Here is a 21,270-nt window from a genome sequence, read left to right on the forward strand (position 1 = left end):
CCTGAAGTCAGGCATTCCTTTGAAGTGGTCTGTGTATTAGGAAAGGAGAGAAGAACTAAGAAAGTCCAGCAAACAAAAGCCCTTCAGCTGCAAGAAAGCATTTCCACAAGTAAAACAATGTTTAGATAAATTGTATCCAGTAAAACTCAAAGTAAATCCCGAGTTTTGAAATTGAACCGCCATCTGTTTATTTTCAGAATACTTGTACAGATTGTGAAATGTTTATGGAAAATGAACCACCTTCCAGCAACCTTATGAGGAAGAGTGGTGACTATACATCAAGGGAAACAAATTAAGTTCCCAAAACAGAATTTTATCTCCAGAAACTTTTCTGTTGAATAACTGACCTTCTTTTGGATTATGATCAGCTTCTGCGTCAATCCCTTTATAAGCTTGGAGGTTTGTACTGGTGGAATCTCAGAAATTCCACTTTTAGAAGCCCTCTGTTTGGTTCAGGGCCAGATCATATAGCTTTGATAACTCTCCTTTAATCAGTCCATTTCTATCTGCTCTGAAAAGACGCTGGAGGGCATTATATGAACTAATTGTCTGTTCTAGCAATAAACAGACAGTATGTTGTTTTGAAGGTTTTTCTCTTTGTGAAATATAATTATCCTTCTGTCTCATCAGTCGCCCCAATGTCTCTTCTTTGATTAAATCACAAAATTCTAAAACCGACAGTATCATACAAACATCAGAGCAAGGGGATGATGTGGTCTCTGCTGCTGCTGCTAAGTTGCTTTAGTCGTGTCCGACTCTATGCGACCCCATGGACTGCAGCCCACCAGGCTCCCCTGTCCCTGGGATTCTCCAGGCAAGAACGCTGGAGTGGGTTGCCATTTCCGACTCCAATGCATGAAAGTGAAAAGTGAAAGTGAAGTCCCTCAGTCATGTCCGACTCCCAGCGACCCCATGGACTGCAGCCTACCAGGCTCCTCCATCCATGGGATTTTCCAGGCAAGAGTACTGGAGTGGGGTGCCATTGCCTTCTCTGGATGTGGTCTCTAGGGAGGGATGAAATAGCAGTTCCCTCCTTTTTCAGGGCTGGTATCCAAAGGGAAGGCTTCTCTGCAGAGCTGGAGTTACTTGGCCAGGGTTGCCCAGCTACTGTGTAGCAGAACTCTGTGAATTGGGACTACACGGAGGTAGCTGAGGGTAAAGGACATGTAACAGCTCAGTATGGTGCACACTGGCCATATGTTTGGGCCCTGAGTCTGGGGGTGAGGATGCAGCAGCAAATGATGCTGAGTCCCTGTCCCGTGGGGCTTGTTTTTAGTGGGGGCACCAGCAGTAAGCAGTTAACTAGCCAGGAACACGTGTGCAGGTGTGGATGAGTGCTGAGAAATGCAAGGTACAGAGTAAGGGCTACTTAAAGAGTGGTGGGGAAGAGGTCTCTCTTACTTTTTATTAATTTATTTTTGGCCGTGTTAGGTCTTTGTCGCTGTGCGGGCTTTTCTCTAGCTGTAGTGAGCGGGGGCCACTCTCCAGTTGCAGTGCCGTGGCTTCTCTTGTGGAGCACAGGCTCTAGGGTGCACGGGCTGCACAAGTTGCAGCTCGTGGGCTTCGTAGTTACGGCGCCTGGGCTTTAGAGCGCAGCCTCAGTAGCTGTGGTGCGTGGATTTAGTTGCTCTGAGGCATGTGGAATCTTCCTGGACCAGGGATCAAACCTGTATCTCTTGTTTTGGCAGGTGGATTCTTTACCACTGAGCCACCAAGGAAGCCCCAAAAGGGATCTCTTTTAGATAGAGCACTTGGGAACGGTCTCCCTCAAAAGAGGGCGCTGGAGCAGAGACCTGGATGAAGTAAAGAGGGGTCTGCAGAGCACTGGGGGAGTAGCATTCTAGGCAGAGGGAATGGCAAGTCCAGTGGCCCTGACTCAGGCACGTAGTGATTCCGAGGAGCAGGAAGAGGCCAGTAGGAAGGGAGAGCTAGACGTAAGGCAGGTGGCCAGAGAGGCAGGCAGAGCCAGGAGGGGCAGGGGCCGGTAGAGGCTGAATGAGAGGAAGTTACCAGGCCATTAAGGGAGTGTCCTAATCTGGCTTTTAAGATCACTCTGGTTGCCATGAGGGAAAAAAAAAAAAAAGCACAGCTCTGGGGCTGAAAGACCAGCATTCAGTACTGACTCCTTCCTTTGCAGTCAGTGTGACTTTGGGCAAGTGGTTTAGCGTCTCTGGGTACCCTTCCCTGGTTTATGCAAAGGACACTCGTGTCAGCTTGTAGGGTTGCTGTGAGGATGAAGTGGGGTGGCTCCCCACACTGGGTCTGGTGTAAGGTACATGCTTTCTGGGACATGGTTCCCTTCCTTGGATGCCCTACATGGGCACCAGCACAGAATGGGGGCTTTGGGAGCTGCCTCAGATTTTAGGAGCATTCCAGGCTCTAATCTGTGGACTGAGAATCGGCTCTGTTCTGGGGTCTCTTAAGGAGGATGTGATGTTCATTGATTGACTTGGTAGCTGCAGAGGCTGCTCCGCTGAAGCCCTTGGGGATAAGTTCTAAGCTAGACCAGGCCACTGCTGGGATGATGTTCTGAGGTGAACCGCAGGCGGCCGAGGGTGACGGCCGCATGCACCTGCAGGGCGGGTCACACCAGCCTGTGCATCAGTAAATTCCCCCAACGGAGATGTGGTGACATTTACTTGAAAAGAGGCCCAGAGGGTAAATCCCCAAACTGGGTCACGGCTGGAAGGATCAGATTTCTTTAATAGGTGGGGTTTTGCACATTTTTATGTGGAGCACAGAAACATTGGAGGCAAAAATCATTAAAAATACCAGGCTGAGATTTAGGACTAATATTACAGTTGAATATTAGACTTAATAATTAAATAATACATTTAATCTAGCTTCCAGATCACCATCAGGATGCAAAGGATGAATGTGTCTCCAGGGGAAACTGGTTTATGTGCAGTTTTTCAGAAATCATAGGATCTGCGGTTTTAGAAGGAACGTTAACAGTCACGTTGCATGAATTACCGCCACAACAAGCTTGGCAGCGTCCGGCAGTAATCACCTCATCCATTCAAAGAACATTATTGAGCACACAGCATGGGGCATGGTTTGCGCTGGATTCTGGGCATGTAATTCCTCAGGGAATTCATGTTCTAGGACGGGCATGCTTATATACATAAACTCTGAACGCTAGTTTGTTCTAGGACAGGAGTGCTTATATACATAAACTACACTTCAGTCATGTCCGATGCTTGCGACCCCACGGACTGAGGCCTGCTAGGCTCCTCTGTCCATGGGATTCTCTAGGCAAGAATACTCCTCCTCCTCCAGGGGATCTATAAATAAAGTAATACATTGCAATTCGTGCTAATTTGGAGAGTACAGAAGTTGAACAATTCCTTGGGCAAAGCACTCACCACTTTTCTCTGGGTTCCTCTTACTATTAGAAAGACCTTCCTCCTGCCAAATTAGAATCATGTCCTACTGGTTTTCATTCATGGAATGTAGGTCTGCCCCATTGGGTCCCATTGTAAGCCCTTCTCTGTATTTAGTCCTTGGTGTGTTTCCTTGTGAATTTCCAGGCTCTGGTGGAGGTGGGGGATCCCTCTGCCATCTTGATCTGGCTCCTCTGACCTCCCTATGGGTTCTCTTCTCCAGGGAGAGGATGTTGTAGGGGCCATAGAGGGTATGGCTGGATCACGTCCCCTCTCTCCTGTCTGCTCTCAGTACCACTTGAGGTCACACAGTGTATCACTGAGTGGTCTCAGGTTGGTCCAGGTCCAGCTGGGTTTCCTCCCTCCACCTCACATCTGGCTGATTTTCAGAGGCAGATGCAAGAGTCCAGATTGCCCCAGGTCTGTTCTACCTGCCTGTCTACCTGCAGAGATTGCTCTGAAGCTGGAAGCTCTGTGCTCTGTCAACCAGCACATTCCCCACTCCGCTCAGCTTGGTTTTAGCCGTACTTTTGATCAACGTCCTCACTCAAGTCCTCCTTTTAACTCAGACCTTCCTTTAACTCCTTGCTCCAGTGCTACCTGGCAAATTCGGATTCAGTAGGTTTGGGGTGTGGACACCAGGAGGCTCTGTTTTACAAGCTTCCTGTATTATTCTGATTGCAGTCAAGTATAGTTATCACTGATAGAAGGCAGTGACATATTGAGCAGGCCGAGGACAGAACCCAGTGACATGTCACTGGAAATTTCCTTTGGGGTTGACATCATTGACTTGTGTGTGCCCTTGGGTGTCATTAGTCAAGGAGTCTCTAATCCATCTACTTGTCATTGTATCAGACTGTCTTTCTGCATCTTGTCTTTTCTCTGAATAACTAGCCTAGGACTCATATGAACCTGGCTGGCACTTTCTCATTGAACATCATTTTCTGGCCCAGGTACCCAGAAACCTTTATCAGTCAAGTGAGGACTGAGGCATGTTTAATCATTCTTCTCTTCTAGGAACACTTTGCTACTTGGCTTCCAAGATCCATCACATTCTTGAGTTTCATACCTCATTAGCAGTGCCTTCTCATAGTTGTTTGCAAAGTCCAGCTGCCTCTTGAACTTCTGAATTCTGGAGAAACCCCTTGTTTCTCTTCACTCAGGCTCTGGGAATTCTCATTCAGGCTCAGGGCCCCAAGCATCATTGATCACTGATGACTTCCAAATTTACATCTGTGGTCCTGCCCTCTTCTGAGCCCCCGTCTCACGCCCAGCATCTCTGCTGAAAGGCCCGCCAGGCTTCTGGCGCTTCATAGCCCAGAGAAACACTCCTGATTTCTCCCCTCACACCTTCTCTTCCCAGTTGCAGGAGATGGTGGCTCGGTCCTCTTCACTTGTTTGGGTGTTCTTGACACCCTTGTCTTTTCTTCTCATACCACATTCAGTCTGTCGGCAAACACTGTCAGCTCTGTTTTGAAATTGCACTGAGAATATGATTTCTTCCAACCACCTCCACTTCTACACACTAGTCTAAGCTGCCGCCTTTTGCCTCTGTTAGTGCAGACGTCTCTGTTGTTCCCCAGCCTCTGCTCTTGTGCCTCCACTGGCAGCCCTGGCCGTCTCCAAACAGCAGCCAAAGTGATTCTTTTATTTATTTATTTATTTTTATTATTACTTTTTCTATTTTTGGCCGCACTCACAGCTTACGAGATCTTAGTTCCTTGACCAGGGTTTGAACCTGGGCCCCTAGCAGTGAAAGCGTGGACTTCTAACCACTGGACTGCCCAGAGTGATTCAAGCATAAGGCAGAATCCTGTCACGTCTCTACTTCAAGCCCTCCAGTGCATTTACCGTCTCATTCAAAGCTGAGTACAGTACTGTTACTTCCGGGTCCTTCTTTCTCACGCTGCGCCCGCCCCTGATGCGCTCCAGCCCCAGCTCATCGTCTTGAGTTCCTCCGCCGTCTCGGATGGACCCGCCACCCTACGGTCTTCGTGCCACTCGGCCCCTGCGAGGTGTGCTCTTCGCCAGAGGTCCACACAGCTGCTTTCCTCTGCTTCCTGGTTTCTGCTCCAGGGCCACCTTCGTCTGTGGGCCTCCCTGGCCTGTTTGAAGCAGCCACTTCTCAAGCTAGTCCCAGCCCCTTCCGTGTGCTTTCCCCTCATTCTGTTTTGTCAAAGGACTTACCACTCACACGGATTTTTTTTCCCCCTAAACAGGGACTTCTGTTTACTACTACACTCTAGCGCTTAGAACATTAACTGACATGTAATGCCATTCAAGAAACATTGCTTGTGGGAGAATGAATGTGCAAAGGGAAGATAAAAGTGTTCTTTTCAACCCTGGCTCCATCATTCAGACCTCTAGTGAACATATTATCAATTCTTACAGCCTAAAAGGAAGTAAAGTGATATGTGGTTTCTGGTATCTGATATGGTAAGGGGTTCATTCAGTGTTAGAAACAGCAGATTTCTAACATCCAGGGGGATTATTTCTGGTGTATAAGTGGTGATCTGTGTATGTCTGTCTTGACTTAGGGAAGAATTGGGGATATCTTCCCTTTTCCGTTTTGCCCAGTGTTTATACCCTTTCCCTGCTTGGTGTGGGATTTTATGCAATTTGAGTTCCCCAACCCAGATTGAACCCTGGGCCCTCGGCAATGGAAGCAAGGAGTCCTAACCACTGGACCACCAGGGAATTCCCATGGTAATGCTTTTGACTTAATTCTTAGGTAGGGGCACGAGGCTGGGTGATAGATCACTGGCAGTCGTAAGTGGGGCTACTCTGTTGGGGGCAAGGGGGAGACTCGGCTTTTCCAAGTGGAAGAGTGAGCTTCCCTGGTCCTCAGCGTGAGCTCTTGGTTCCTCCTGCGCCTCCTGCCACGGCTCACACAGCACCAGCCCTCTGGGTGGAGGTCGAACCTGGCCTGGCTTGTCTGACCTGGAAGCTCCTTGAGGGCAGGAGCCTGTCTTCTTTAGCCCATTATGCTCAGGTCTAGCACGGTGCCTCCTGCATCTCAGAAGCCCAGGTGCTCATGACCACATGAATGAGAATGTGCGGGAGAGCTGTATACATTGTGGCAGACCCCATGGGGTCTCCCTCCCGAGTCCCCTCTCTTGTCTGTCAGGAGGAGACTCTCCTGGCCTGGCAGGAGGGAGCTGGGGCACAGTGCTGGCCCTGGCAGGCAGCCATGAGAGGAGCTCTCTAGTCTTGATTACTTTTCTCCCTGGCTGTCCTGGGGACAAGGGTGAGTCTTTTTGCTGGAGGCCTTCCCCCTGACCACTGTCTGTAATGCCAGTCTCGCTTCAGAACCCACCAGTTGCTGCCTGTCACGATTGTAACAGTAGGCTCAACTTGGAAGAACTTCCTGATTTTCCCAGGAAGGAAAAGCTAGACAAGGAGATTCAGTGATTCAAGCAATTCATAACGGTGGTGGTCAAGGTAGCCAGAGGGAAGTGGTAGGTGGATGCGGTTACCCAGGCAACTTAAAGAGAAAAATGCTTGCCTCCCCTGAGAAAGTACTTGAAGGAGACATTTCTGAGATGCCCAGAATACTTTTGAAGGCTTCATTTCGTGGACTGAAATTTAAGTTTGCATCTATTTCTCAATTGTCCATGTGATCCCCACAGGTTCTCTGTTGCAGTTGAAAATCTGCAAACTGAACAGCTTTTGTTGAGTACCTGGAAAGTCAGCCTGTGCTCTGAGGTGCTGTAAACAGTATGCTCAGCAAAGGCATGATATATGTTAGGGGAAAAAAAAACTTAATTTTTCTCTTTTTGTATGTCCCTGTAAACTGTTTTGCAGAGAAATTTATCAGGAATGAAAATTCAGGTGGATCAAAAATTGAGTGTCTTTGTTGTCCACCCTCAGATACCGCAGCCCTACCCTAGGTCAGGAAGATGCCCTGGAGGAAGAAATGACATCCCACTCCAATATTCTTGCCTGGAGAAATCCCATGGACAGAGGAGCCTGGTGACTACAGTCCACAGGGTCGCACAGAGTTGGACATAACTGAAGTGACTTAGCACACATGCATTCTCATTTTAGGCACCAGTCCAGGCCCAGTTATTAGAAATGAAAATACTAGTCAGTCATGTCTGACTGTTTGCAACCCCATGGACTGGTGCCCACCTCTGTTCATGGAATTCTCCAGGCAAGAATACTGGAGTGGGTTGCCATTTCCTTCTCCAGGGAATCTTCCTGACCCAGGGATTGAACCCGGGTCTTCTGCACTGTAGGCAGACTCTTTACCATGTGAGCCACCAGGGAAGCCCAGTTATTAGACAGGGCTGGATAAAAACTGAAACCCCAAACCTCACTTTGCTTTAAAATGTTTGCCTTGCTTGGCACAGTCAACCTTGGGCCCCTGGAGAGAGGAAGGGGCGAGGCCTGTGCCCCCCTGCTTCCTCCTGTCCCCCCTCCCCAATCCCCCAGAGGTTTCTCTCCCACTTCCTGCCAGGGCAGAAATGTGGGTGCAGCTTTGTTCTCTGAGCCTGGCAGGTGGTAAAGGGGATGGTGCCTTGGCCCTTTTGAAGTTTCCCCAAGAGTCCCTCTGCCTTTGCAGTTCCCTTCCTCTGGATGGGCATCCCTGTTCTAGGTGGCCACCCAGTACCCCTGCCCAGACCTGGTGTCTCCGAGCTTCCTCAGGGATCCTCTTGAAACTTCCTTACTAGGTAGTTCCTGTCTTTTGGATGAAAAGAAATCTGCTCCCTTATCTAGGAAATGGAGTCACACAACACAGCAACTGCTTTCTCCAAAGAAATCTCATACCATAACCCAGCCCCTCACCCCCTTGATTTCACTGAGGTGTGCAAGAGAAGGAAGTTATTTGCTTCGTGGTATGTGTGTGTGTGTGTGTGTGTGTGTGTGTGCGTGTGCACACAGTAGGAGGTCATCTCCTATTCACTTGGGTTTTCAGATCGTGATCAGTAAAGTCTGAGGTAAGACTATCATATTTTTCTTAACATTATAGAGACAGGTATATGTTTCCCAGGTGGTGCTAGTGGTAAAGAACCTGCCTGCCAATGCAGGAGACATAAGAGACTTGGGTTTGATCCCTGGTCAGGAAGACCCCTGGAGAAGGGCATGGCAACCCACTCCAGTATTCATGCCTGGGGAACCCATGGACAGAGGAGCCTGATGGGCTATATAGTCCATAGTGTTGCAAGGAGTTGGACGCGACTGAATGACTTAATACGCGTGCACGCACATATGAAGTTACACTGGAAACAAGAACAGTCTTGCCCACTGCTGCTTTTTCTCTTTAGACAGTAGAGCATTGTGGTTGGAACACTGCTCTGGGCTCAAACCCCTGCTCTGCCACTTTCTCACCTGGGTTGCCTGGCAAGTTATTCCATCTCTGGGTCTGTGTCCTGCCATGGAAAATAGTCGTACCTGGAAAGTTAACTGTGAGGGGGAAGTTATCCAGGTAGCTCTGAGCCTGGCAGTCAGTGCTCAGTCGTGTAGCTCTTAACATGGCCTTCATCCCACAATTCAGCATCACCACAGGACCCCCAGCAGCTTCCTTAGCCCATAGCTGCTGCCCAAGGAGTGAGCTTTCTGAATTCACACGTGACCCTCCTCTGCTCAGAATGCCTTCAGAGTCAAACCCAGCCATGCTCCCCCAGCCTCTGTCTCCTCTCACCACTTGTGACAGTCACGTGTACACCCCGCGGTGGGCCAGGTCCTGCCACCTTGTCTCTGCCCTTGCTGACATGACCTTCTGCCCCTCCCGTGTACTCTCATGTAATGCACACTAATACCTCTTCCCAGAGCCCTCCTACTAACCTGTGCCCCCTCTAGACTAGCTCCTGAGGGTGTCCCCATACGTTCACTCTGAATATCCATGACTTGCACAGTATCTGGTGCCTCTCAGGTGATTCCCAGGAAACTGTTTGCTCAGGAACTGAATGAGTTGTGCATCTCTGAAGCTCTAGGATACAGTGATCACCTACCACTACATTAGACTTTCGTATGTTGTTTGGTTTTTTTTTGCTTTAGTTGCAGGGACACTGTGATCAGAGCCTCTATTACATATTTCAGTTTAAACTTTTTACTTAGGAATATTCTGGATATGTTTCTCATCTTCTGCACATGGACACGAAATACCCGAAGAGTGGCTTGGAACATGCTGGGTTTTTGAAAAATGACACTTTTGCAGGTGGCTGTGTTTCCTTGTTCGAAGAGGCAGTTGCTCCACCCAGGTGGCGGTGGTTGTTTCCTGGCCTGAGCGCGGTACCAGCGAGGGCACCACACAGCTGGCCTCCCCATCGGAGGCTCGGTTGCAGGATTTTCTGGAGCCCTGAGAGACAACTGTCTCTCTTCTTCCTCACCACAAAAGCAGGTCATGGCCATTTTTTATCTTCAAGAAAGGATTACTTGAATCTCACCATGACCTTTTCTGACAAGAAAAATACGGGAAACCACATGTCTTGAAAGCGTCTGGTCTTCCTTTAACCTCGTGTCTCTCTGCCAGGCTGTGAGTTATGCTGCCCTGCGCCCTTACATCTCTCTGAACTGCTCAGGTCCCAGCAAGCTCCTGTCTCTCTACATCCTCTCCCTGGATTCTGCAGCAGTTCTGTAGACAGATGGGGGTTCTGGGGTGTGCAGAGCAGCTTTGTCCTGTAACATCTGTAGAGGCTCTCTGATGACTTGTTGGGGGCAGGTGGCCCTGTGGCCCAGCTTGGACTTCCTGTGGTCATTGTCACCAGCTTTCCAGGGCCACCCCCTCCAAGTAGCTCATTTTCTTGAAACTGTCCTGTCTTGGCATTCTTTCTCAAGTAGGGAAATGCTGCTCCCCCTCTTACTTTAGGAAACCTGGTGCCCGTTTCACCCAGTGTAGTGTAGAGAGGGTGGGTGAGGCGGGACGCAGGATCATAAATCTCAAAGGGGCCCATCTGGCCTGGCTGTGCCTGCACATTCCATAGGCTTGTCTCTCTGTTTCTCATCCAGCCGCTGGAAGGAATGTGCTCGTATATGCCAAAGCAGAAGAGTCCAGACCTTGGGGGCTTATTGATGCTATTTTTGCTTTTTGGTTTTTTTTTTTTTTGCTGTGTGAGTTGAGAGAAAAGAAAGTGAAGCTTGCCAGGTGGCACACAGAGGTCGCTCTGTGCTGCTGGGGAAAACCACAGATACTCCTGAGGTTTATGGGTTTGAAACCCTCCTGGAGCTTCGCTTGCATGTTCATATCTACACGTGTGTAGAAACCTCTTACAGGAAGAAACAGTAACTCAGAACATAGTCCTTGAATGCAGAACCCTGGAAAGAAATGACTTAAATTCCAGAGATTATTGAATGCATGAGGTGCTAATGAGGAGACAGAAGTTGGAGGGAAGATGGGCTGGTTTTTCACATCCTGACTGAGACGTACCAGGGTCTTCTCAGGTGGTGCTAGTGGTAAAGAACCCGCCTGCCAAGGCAGGAGATGTAAGAGAGAGGAGTTCGATCCCTGGGTAGGGAAGTTCCCTTGGAGGAGGACACGGCAACCCACTCCAGTATCCTTGCCTGGAGAATCCCCTGGACGGAGGAGCCTGATGGGCTAGAGTCCATGGAGTTGCACAGAGTTGGACACAGCTGCAATGGCTGAGCACACATGCACTGAGACATACCAGGCCTCTCAGACCACTGAAGGATGAGACCTCACCGGGAATGGCACGTGGTTTAGTAACTGGAAAGTCATCCAGGACCCGTGACTCTCTGGTGACCAGAGTGCCTGGTCGGGTTTCTAAGCAGCAGCGGTGCCCCTGGCCTGGTTGAGGTGTGTAATCTCGGCCACGTGGCGGCTAACCTGCACCTGGCTGCTTCTCTCTGCGCTCTCTGCTTCACCGCTTCTTTGTACTCTTGGCTCCCACCCCCTTGTGGCTTCTGCTAACTCCTGACCTCTCTCTCTCTTCTGCCTTTACTCTGAGTGCCTTTCAGGTGACTTCCCATTTCTCGGAAAAAGAAGGTTGATTGGCAGGTCAGTTCCTCCCACCTCCTCAAGACATCATCTTACGTGGGCGTGGCTTTCTTGGAAGTGGGTCAGGCAGGTTAAGTGCCAGAGCGAAATAGGTTTCTCTCCAAAGCTGTTGGTTAGAGGCCCCTCCAGCGTGCTGCTATAGCAGCGGCCCCCGACATTTTGGGCACCAGGGACCGGTTTCGTGGAAGACAGTTTTTCCACGGGATGGGCTGGGGCCGGGGGAACCGTATGGTTCAGGCGGTAGTGCAGTGATGGCGGAGTGGCACAGGAGGCTTTGCTTGCTTGCTTCTTGCTGTGTGGCCCCGGCTCCTAACAGGCCGTGAGCCAGGGACTCTGTTCTATAGCATCCGCTGTCGTCCTCTTGGTCTAGTAATGATGAAATAATGATGCTGATCAACTTTGATTGAATTCTTATTATTTGCCAAAGACATAGCCTAATATTTGAATTTACTTGGATTATTTTCTACATCCTCATAGTAACCTTATGATGTAGGGTACCATTTCACAGATGTGGAAATTGAGGTTTAGGCAGGTTTGGTACCTTGACCAAGATCACTCAGGTAGTAAGTAGTGTAACTGAAATTCAAGACAACGTAGTCTATATTGCAGCATGCTCGCTGTCTGTCCTACATTTAACCCTTGTCTGTTGTTCAGTTGCCAAGTCGTGTCCAACTGTTTGTGACCCCATGGGCTGTAGCACGTCAGGATTCCCTGTCCCTCACCATCTCCTGGAGTTTGCCCAAGTTCATGTCCATTGCATCATGATGCCATCCAGCCATCTCATCCTCTGATGCCCTCTTCTCCTTCTTCAATCTTTCCCAGCATCAGGGTCTTTTCCAAGGAGTCAGTTCTTCACATCAGGTGGCCAAAGTATTAGAGCTTTAGCTTCAGCATCAGTCCTTCCAATGAATATTCAGGACTGATTTCCTTTAGGATTGACTGGTTGTATCTCCTCACAGTCCAAGGGACTCTCAAGAGTATTCTCCAGCACCACAGTTCAAAAGCATCAATTCTTTGGCGTTCAGCCTTCTTTATGGTCGACCTCTCACCTCCATACATGACTACTGGAAAGAACATAGCCTTGACTCTACAGACCTTTGTTGGCAAAGTGATGTCTTTGCTTTTTAACACACTGTCTAGGTTTGTGATAGCTCTTGTCTGAAGTGAAAGTAGCTCAGTCGTGTCTGACTCTGTGATCCCATGGACTATACAGTCCATGGAATTTTCCAGGCCAGAATTCTGAAGTGGGTTGCCATTTCCTTCTCCAGCGGATCTTCCCAACCCATGGATCGAACCCAGCTCTTGTCTATGGACTACCCCCTTTTCTGGATTCCAGGGGAAATTGCAGGTGAGCCAGGGAGCTTGAGTATAGGATGGTTCGTGCAGGAGACCGGAATGCTCTCTGCCACACCCTAGAGCAGGCTTGTCTGAGTGGCTGGAATTTCAGTCTCCCTTGTATGGTGACAGATGCGCATCAGTACATTTCTTATTTGTTGACTCTCTAAACTTCTGTTATAATGATATTGCCTCAGCTGTGTTCCATTAATGTATCTTATTTCTTAGACACCTATTGGTGTCCTTGCTTAGTTCTGCGAGATACTGTCTACTACTTCGGGGATAGTGGAAATCTCCTATTTTCACTGGTGAATCATCACTTAAAAGCTCCAGATTGATACGCCAAGAGCTAGTTGTCTTATAGCCAATTTGTGGACTGGCTAATTTGCTGAAAGTATTTGTTTCAACTTTTTAAATTGACTGCTGTTCATTTTGTCTTTATAGCAGCACTTTGTTATGGTCAATTTGTTTTTGCTTCTGCTGCAGCAACAGCTATAGACTTGGAGATGACTGAGCGTCACAAGAATACAGATGCAGGTATAGATAGTATGGGCTTCCCTCATAGCTCAGTTGGTAAAGAATCCGCCAGCAATGCAGGAAACCCTGGTTCTATTCCTGGATAGGGAAGATCCTTTGGAGAAGGGATAGGCTACCCACTCCAGTATTCTTGGGCTTCCCTTGTGGCTCAGCTGGTAAAGAATCCACCTACAATGTGGGAGACCTGGGTTTGTTTGATTCCTGGGTTGGGAAGATCCCCTGGAGAAGGGAAAGGCTACCCACTCCAGTATTCTGGCCTGGAGAATTCCATGGACTGTATAGTCCACGGGGCTGCAAAGAGTCAGACACAATGGAGTGATGTTCACTTTCACGTAGATATTATGAATATGAAGAATTCTTAGGAATGCTCATTTATACTAATTTTTTGTAATATAATTTTAATATATGAACAGGCTTCCCAGGTGGTGCCAGTGGTATAGAACCCACCTACCAATGCAGGAGGCGTAAGAGAGAGGGGTTCAATCCCTGGATTGGCAAGATTTCCTGGCGGAGGACTTGGCACCACACTCCAGTATTCTTGCCTGGAGAATCCCATGGACAGAGAATCCATGGATTTGCAAAGAGTCTGACATGACTGAAGTGACTTAGCATGCATGCAATGTATTAACAAAGAATATGAGTATAGGAAATCCGCCTATATTCTTGAGACTGTGGTATTTGAATGTATTCTTCTTGTGACCTGCAGTCTTGGTCTCTGGCTTTCTCTCTCATTCTGCCTCTTTCCTTTTCTGTCTTTGCTGCTGCTGTTCAGATTTTCACCTTCACATCAGCCATCACAAATGACTAAAGGAATAAGTACATGCGGACAACTACTCTGCTTCTCATCCATTTATCCTTATTCCAATTAGATTCCACTTCAGAGGATATTTTCTGAGCTTACACACAAAATCTAGTGCCCTTGACATCTTTGACTCCCAGGGCTTTGCTGCAGGATACACGCAGGAGGAAGAGGAGGACTTCCTAGTGGGGGTACATGCAGGCTGTGTGTGTTCTCACATCAGCAGTAGTTTGGGGTGCAAAGGAGGGCAACCAGGTAACATTTTGTATGTTTATTTTTTTCAATAAGTTTGAGTTTTAAAAAGTTGTTAATTTAAACCCAAGGATGGAACATTCAAGTCAATATGGAGAACTAGAGCTGAAGTCATGTCCGGATTGTCAGTGACATAGACAAAACCTAAAAGTTCCTTCCATAACTGCTTGTTTCATAAATGATGCTGAGTTGATAGTGAGTCAACATGAATGAGACTATTTACACTGACGCAGTCGCTGTGTGGACTGGAAATATCAACTAGCTGAGGAAAGGTATCGTTAAATCTAACACTTGTCTCTTCACCTTCCCATCCCACTTCCTGTCTGTTTCCCAGCCCACTCCCAACACTTTTTTTCCAGTGTAAATTGGGAGATTTAGTTTTTGTTTTGTTTTAAATAAAAACTCAAATGGATACATTTTATTTCTTTTTTTCCTTTTTTTTTTTTTTTAATTGAAGGATAATTACAATACTGTGTTGGTTTCTGCCAAACATCAACTTGAACTAGCCAGCCATAGGTGTACCTATGTCCCCTCCCTCTTGAACCTCCCTCCCACCTCCTACCCCATGCCACCCCTCTGGGTTGTCACAGAGCCCCAGTTTGAGTTCCCTGCATCATACAGCAAATTCCCACCAGCTATCTATTTTACACGTTAGTGTATATGTTTCCATGCTGCTCTCTCCAGAGGGCTTTAGTTGTGGTTGTGCTTGTGTGTGTGTGTGTGTGTCTGTGTATGTACCCATACATGCAGCGATAAAGCACAGTGTATCCAGTGCTTTGTTTTGTTGTGTGGAACTCCTCAGGTGCAAATCGGCTCCAGATAGAACCCGTATATGCAGTCATGGAGTCTAAGGCTCCTGAGTGACTTGCAGAACTCGTGGTCAGGCCAGGATCTAATATCAGCAGGATTTCTCTCCCTACTCTCGTTACTTACCTCTCGCTGCAGACTGACTTTCTCTGCAAAGTGAAAAACACACAGCACGGGGCTCCAGAGTTGAACCTTTTATAGCTTCAGCCACTAGAGACAGATATTTATTCTAAATCCTGGGGTTGAGGAAGGGGAATTTCAGGCTTTCTGACTCTCACCCAGGTGGTGGGGTTATGTGAGAACTCTGAGTAGCTCATGGAGTGGGTTTGGGGAGAGTGGACCTTTACAAGGAGGAGGGGGCCCTGTTCCCAGAAGAACAGGGCGGTGCCCTCCTCTAGGTTCCTCGAAGCCTAGGTGTCTGCTGCTGGCGGGCTGGCACATTCCTGAGGATTTACCACGAATCTGAATGTCTATTTTAAATCCCTTGGCTGACTTAACTGTAATCTTAGATTTTTTTTTTCCTTCCGCTTCTTGTTAACTACAAGCTTTAATTATAATTACTCTTCAGCTGGCATGTTCTAGCACTTCTTACTCATTTGTCAAATGAGCTTAACACAATCAAAAAGTCCAGGGAAAGACCCCATCTTTGAGACAGCAGAAGGCTGAACTGTCAGCTGCCCATCATTTTTGTAATCCACAGTCTTTGTTGCCTCAATTATGTTCAGCTCCTCTTTGGTTGCTCTGTGTAGTTAGAAGCAGTAAGACTGCTCTTTAGTGACTATTTGGAGGCAATGCACAGGTGAAAAAGTCTCTTTTTCTATTTCCAATCAGGTAAGCCATCCTAATCCTAAGGAAAAGAAAACCGGGCATTGACCGCCACACCTTGTGTTTTAAGATTTGAGTTGGTTTCCAACAGATAACTACCTGGAATTCATTAAAAATAAAGTTCTTGGTCGTCTTTTCTGTCCTTTGCAGAATTTTATTTCCTCCTAGCTCTCAGTATCTGGCTCCAGCCCTGTCTTTTGCCACAATGTAGGATTAAATGAGTAGGATCTGCAGTCCAGCTCGGGCCCCAAATGATTGTTGTTTCCATGGAAACAGTTGAAGGCCTCTCAATTAAAACTGCCCCTGCAGGCTGGGGAATCTAAAAGTATGAAAATGAGTTTGTCTGAGAAGCCAAATTCTCATATTCCAAATTAAACCCAGAGAGGACAGTGCCTCAGGAATCCACTGACAGCTGGGATCGCACTTTTTTTTGCCTTTAAGGGAGGGAATGTCTTGGTATTTCAGGCCCAGGTGTGTGTGTGTGTGTGTGTATGTGTGTGTTGGGTTCCTTGTTTTGCTGAATTCCCCAGATAACTGTCCTTGTTATCCACGGAGCTCTTTGTGTACAGCCATGGATCACCGAAGAGTGTTTGGGAACAATCTGATCTTTGCTCAGACTCTGGTGTGAATCACAAACAACAAGCCCATTAAACATGGATGAAATCATAGAATGGTCTTAAAGTTGGAAGGAACCTAAAGGTCAGTAAGTCCCTATTTCCCCTTCACTTGAGAATCCCTCCTGGAGCCCTGTTGACGGAGGTTCACAGCTTTGACTCCCCCGTGAGGGGAAGCACCCGCATGAAGGGAAGCCCTGGTTTCTCAGGCAGCCTTCTCCAACCCATGACTGGAGACCTGCTGGCATTAGAAAGGTCACTTTATGCTGGAACTGACATCTCTTCCTGTTTCTTCCAGCCTTGGTGCCAGATAAATTGAATCTATGTCTCCCATAAATAAAGTTGACTTTATAAAGTGTAAGAATGTTATCACATAGCCCAAAAGCCCTCTCCTCTCCTGGCTGAGTGGGTCTGAAACATCAGGACCTGAAGTATTAACACTTATGTTCATAGGCATTCTGAGGGGAGAGGTTGATTTCTCCCCATCGCGCGACCCTCACCACTTACTGTCACTTAGATTTTGTCTGACTCCTCTTGCAATTTTTTTTTCCCCCTCAGCATCGTTTGTGTAGGTGGAGAATTGGTTATGGTATTTCTGTGTTTTCCTTTTTCCCTGTGCAGTATTCACAGTTCAGAACTTGGAACTCTAAGAAACACAAGATTGGATCCAACCATTGGTCTATGCAGTTTCATGAAGGGTGTGACTGCCTTGTATGATGTCACCCCAGACATTAGTGAATACACCCTGCATTCCTAAGTGTTTAATACTCTCTCAGCCCTTCATTTGTGACTTTATTTAAACTCTGGCCTTTTTCATAAGGTTTAATTGAACATTGTAAGGATCCTTTATGCCTCATGTGTACTATTATTAATATTCTATTATTGTCCTTAAGGTGATCCCTGCCTACCCCCGCCCCCCCCACAAGAAACAAAAACCTTACAAATTCTCTTGTTCAACGTTGCCGCAACTTTAAAATGGGTTAAAACATAAAAACCCTAAACTCCAGTGTTGATTAGTGCTGACTGAAAAGTGCTGGGAAGCAAATCCATAGCTTCCATTTGGTAGACAAGGATTATTGAAGTAGGTATTCTGTTCTGGTTCTAAAAAATCAATAGCTGTGAGACCTTCAACAAGCCACCAGACCTCTCTGTTTCCATTTTCCTCAAGTATAAAAGGAGATGATTGCTCCCTATTCCAGGTTGTTGGGAATGCTTTGAAAACCAATTGTTTAATTTTAAAGGCTTTATAGCAAACTATACCATGGTACTCTGGGGGTATTTTGAGAGCTCAAAACAAACTTAATAAGATAAAAAAATATTGATGATATTGGATATTTAAGACTCACAGACTTCCATGGTTTCAAAATAACAGTAGCTGGCCTCTGTAAGAATGAATATTAAATATATACCTTCCATTATAGAGAAAAAAATCTCATATAATTTCTAACATAGATTCTGGGTGGTATTTGATGTGATATCACACTTAAGAAAAGATTTCAGTAAAGAAGTGGTATTATTTGTAGAGAGATGAAATTACTCTGGGTTCTTTTGGCAGGAGAATAAACAGGTTGCAAGCCGGGGAATAACCTCTGATTTGTAAGTCATTTAAATCCCAGTCCTTAAAAAAAGGGGAGTAAAAAAATACCCTAGTAACTCAACATGGGCAGCCCATCAGTACAAATCACCCAAGTGGGCTTTGGGGATATGAGCTTGATGGGGTCTCCTGACAGTTCAAGGGTAGGCCTGAGGTGAGTTTTTCTCTGGAAAACTTTTAGGGTCTTGGGGCTGGGGCTGTCTGCCACATTAGCTTTAAGACTGCAGCTCTACCCTTATTTCCTGAGAAATGCCAAGGGCTCGGAGCTGGCCCTGGTCTGGCATCTGCATGCCCCCGGGCTGTAAGGATGACTCCTTTTGGGTGTTGAAAGGTGTTTTTCCTACACATCTGTTTTTTACTCAAGACCACTTGTATTTGGAGATACGGAAAGCAAAGGTAACAACCATATCTTTTCCGTACAGGGTCTAGTGACAGTTTCTTGGGATCATGTCTTCGTTTTATATAGTTTTACCAAAAATATGAACCCATCTAGCCCTTGGAAAGAAAGTAGGTTTTCTTCTCTTTTTCTTTTCTTTTCTCTATTTTGTAGTGTTTCTTGACATGATGTGATGTGATCAGATCACCTGTGAAGGTTTTCCTGGGGTGGGGCAGGGAGAGACCACGGTGATCATCTGTTCATGCTGGAAAACTGACCCGGCCTCCCAATGCCCTGTTGTCTGTTCTGTCCAACAGGGAGTTCTGTCCAACATCTCTTCCATCACCGATCTCGGCGGCTTTGACCCGGTTTGGCTCTTCCTCGTGGTGGGAGGAGTGATGTTCATCCTGGGATTTGCTGGGTGCATTGGAGCTCTGCGAGAAAACACTTTCCTTCTCAAGTTTGTAAGTACCATACTCCACTTACACACCGAGAGCCAGACCCTCATCTCACATCAGGAGGACACTCTGTCGAGGCAGGAGTGAGCCGCAACCAAAGGCACTGGCAAGACTGTGGCCTGAGTAATGCTTCTCTTTTAGGAGAGCACTTTAGATGCCCACCACCACCCTCCTCTACCCATGTGCCTGCGTGCTAAGTTACTAAGCTGTATCTGACTCCTTGCAACCCTATGGACTGCAGCCCACCAGGCTCCTCTGTCCATCGGATTCTCCAGGCAAGAGTACTGTGAATGGGTTGCCATGCCCTTCTCCAGGGGATTTTCTAGACCCAGGGGTTGAACCCGTGTCTCTATGTCTCTTGCATTGGCAGGTGGGTTCTTTATCACTAGCACCACCCGGGAAGCCCCTCCACCCGTGCCTCCTTAATAACATCACCACCCATGGAAGTTTTGTCCATAGATATCACAAGTTTGCAGTCCAGCCCTGAAAATAGCTTTAGGGCTGAAGTAGGTCTGTATACGTATCTAGTTTTCTTCTTTTGGGTGATTTTCGCCCCCTCTTTTAAGTACAAAGTCAGTAGAAAGCTGACTGACTTTCAGGTAGTTGGTTCAGAGAAGCCAGACATAAGCACAGTGGCTGTGACCTGTCCAGATTAAGTCTGTTAAACAGAAGGTCCTGGTGACTATAGAGAAACGGTAAACACACATTTCCTGTGTTCTCTGCTAGTGCAAAGGCCGCCTTTGTGTGACCAGCGTAATTTTTAGATCGCTTGCAGGATATCTGGTGTGATCTGTTAGCATGAATATTTTTGGAGAAGTTTGACTCAGGGGTGGGTAAGTATTAAAAGTCAAGAATGAAAAGGAAAAGCCTCTTCCTTTGGAGATTTCTTCCGCAGGAGATCAAAACGGCATGTGCTTCCCTGTGTGTCTCTGAAGTCAGTTTGGTAGGTGTAGTCAGTGGTCAGGAGTGTGCCTGTCTATCTGGAGCTTGGCATTCTGGTGGGTGTCTGTCTCATGGCACAACAGCATCCACTTGCCTCTCCAAGAACAGAAAAATGAATTAAAGAAAAAAAACAAACCCACCTTTCCATGGTGAGGGAAGACCATGACTCGGAGAGATCTGCATTAGTGTTATAGCCGCTGTCCCTGGGCGGCTCCTCTCCCTCTGCTGATGCAGCATTGTCTAGGGACGTGTGCACCTCAAACAAGAGCATCGACTGGAGCTGGTCCCAACAGCCATGCTGCATGGGATTCCCATCTTAGCACTTTCACCACGTCTCCTCTGGCATCTTTTCTTGAATTTCCCTAAGAAAAGCAGACTCAGTTTCACCATCCGTCAGTCAGTTCAGTCGCTCAGTCCTGTCTGACTCTTTGCGACCCCATGAATTGCAGCACGCCAGGCCTCCCTGTCCATCACTAACTCCCAGAATTCACTCAGACTCGCATCCATCGAGTCAGTGATGCCATCCAGCCATCTCATCCTCTGTCGTCCCCTTCTCCTCCTGCCCCCAATCCCTCCCAGCATCAGAGTCTTTTCCAATGAGTCAACTCTTCGCATGAGGTGGCCAAAGTACTGGAGTTTCAGCTTTAGCATCATTCCTTCCAAAGAAATCCCAGGGCTGATCTCCTTCAGAATGCACTGGTTGGATCTCCTTGCAGTCCAAGGGACTCTCAAGAGTCTTCTCCAACACCACCCCAGGCTAACTCTTTTTGAATTTGAGCGCCTCTGCCTCAGACAAGGTTCTGGAGGCTGTTTAACTTGAAATTTCATATAACTCATGCTAACAGGGAAAACCAAGGATTGCTTGGTCCTGTGTACAATTTAATGAGTGCTTGGTTCCCTGTTCTTTATATGTAGGTCTGTGTTGCAAGTAAAGACTCTTCCAGGAATGCGAGAGAGCTGGGTTCAAACCCTGGGTTGGGAAGATCCCCTGGAGAAGGAAATGGCAACCCACTCTAGTATTCTTGCCTGGAGAATCCCTGTAGACAGAAGGACCTGGCGGGCTACAATCCATGGGGTCACAGAGAGTTGGACATGAACTGAGCAACTAATCACAGCACAACCACATGTTGTAAATAGTTTTACACACACACACACACACACACACACACACACACTTTATTCCTCACCTAGTCTTGACCTGTGGAGTCCTAAGGAGAGCTTTGTCCCTGATTGTGACCTACCAACCCAGCAGTCTTCTTGACATGAGATATTTCTAAATGTTTGAGCTCACCTCACTTAGCTTCTCTATAGCTTCAGTGGTCTCAGATCATACTACTGGCCACTATTTTATCAGTGTTAGTCTCCTTTTCCCCTTTAATGTGATTTACTGG

The 21,270-nt window shown here is 47.2% G+C and overlaps 1 protein-coding gene across 2 annotated transcripts in view; it reads left to right on the top strand.

Annotated features, from left to right (window-relative positions):
- The window catches only part of TSPAN5 (tetraspanin 5), a 181,598-nt gene that overhangs the window by 149,788 nt on the left and 10,540 nt on the right, over positions 1 to 21,270 (top strand). For both annotated transcript variants that reach the window (XM_006049509.4, XM_044946189.2), the window contains exon 3: positions 18,797 to 18,943. In XM_006049509.4, coding sequence (XP_006049571.1) covers positions 18,797 to 18,943 — 147 coding nt within the window. The remainder of the gene's footprint in view (positions 1 to 18,796; positions 18,944 to 21,270) is intronic.

This window comes from Bubalus bubalis, chromosome 7 (genome assembly GCF_019923935.1).
Source record: "Bubalus bubalis isolate 160015118507 breed Murrah chromosome 7, NDDB_SH_1, whole genome shotgun sequence".
Lineage (NCBI taxonomy): Eukaryota > Metazoa > Chordata > Mammalia > Artiodactyla > Bovidae > Bubalus > Bubalus bubalis.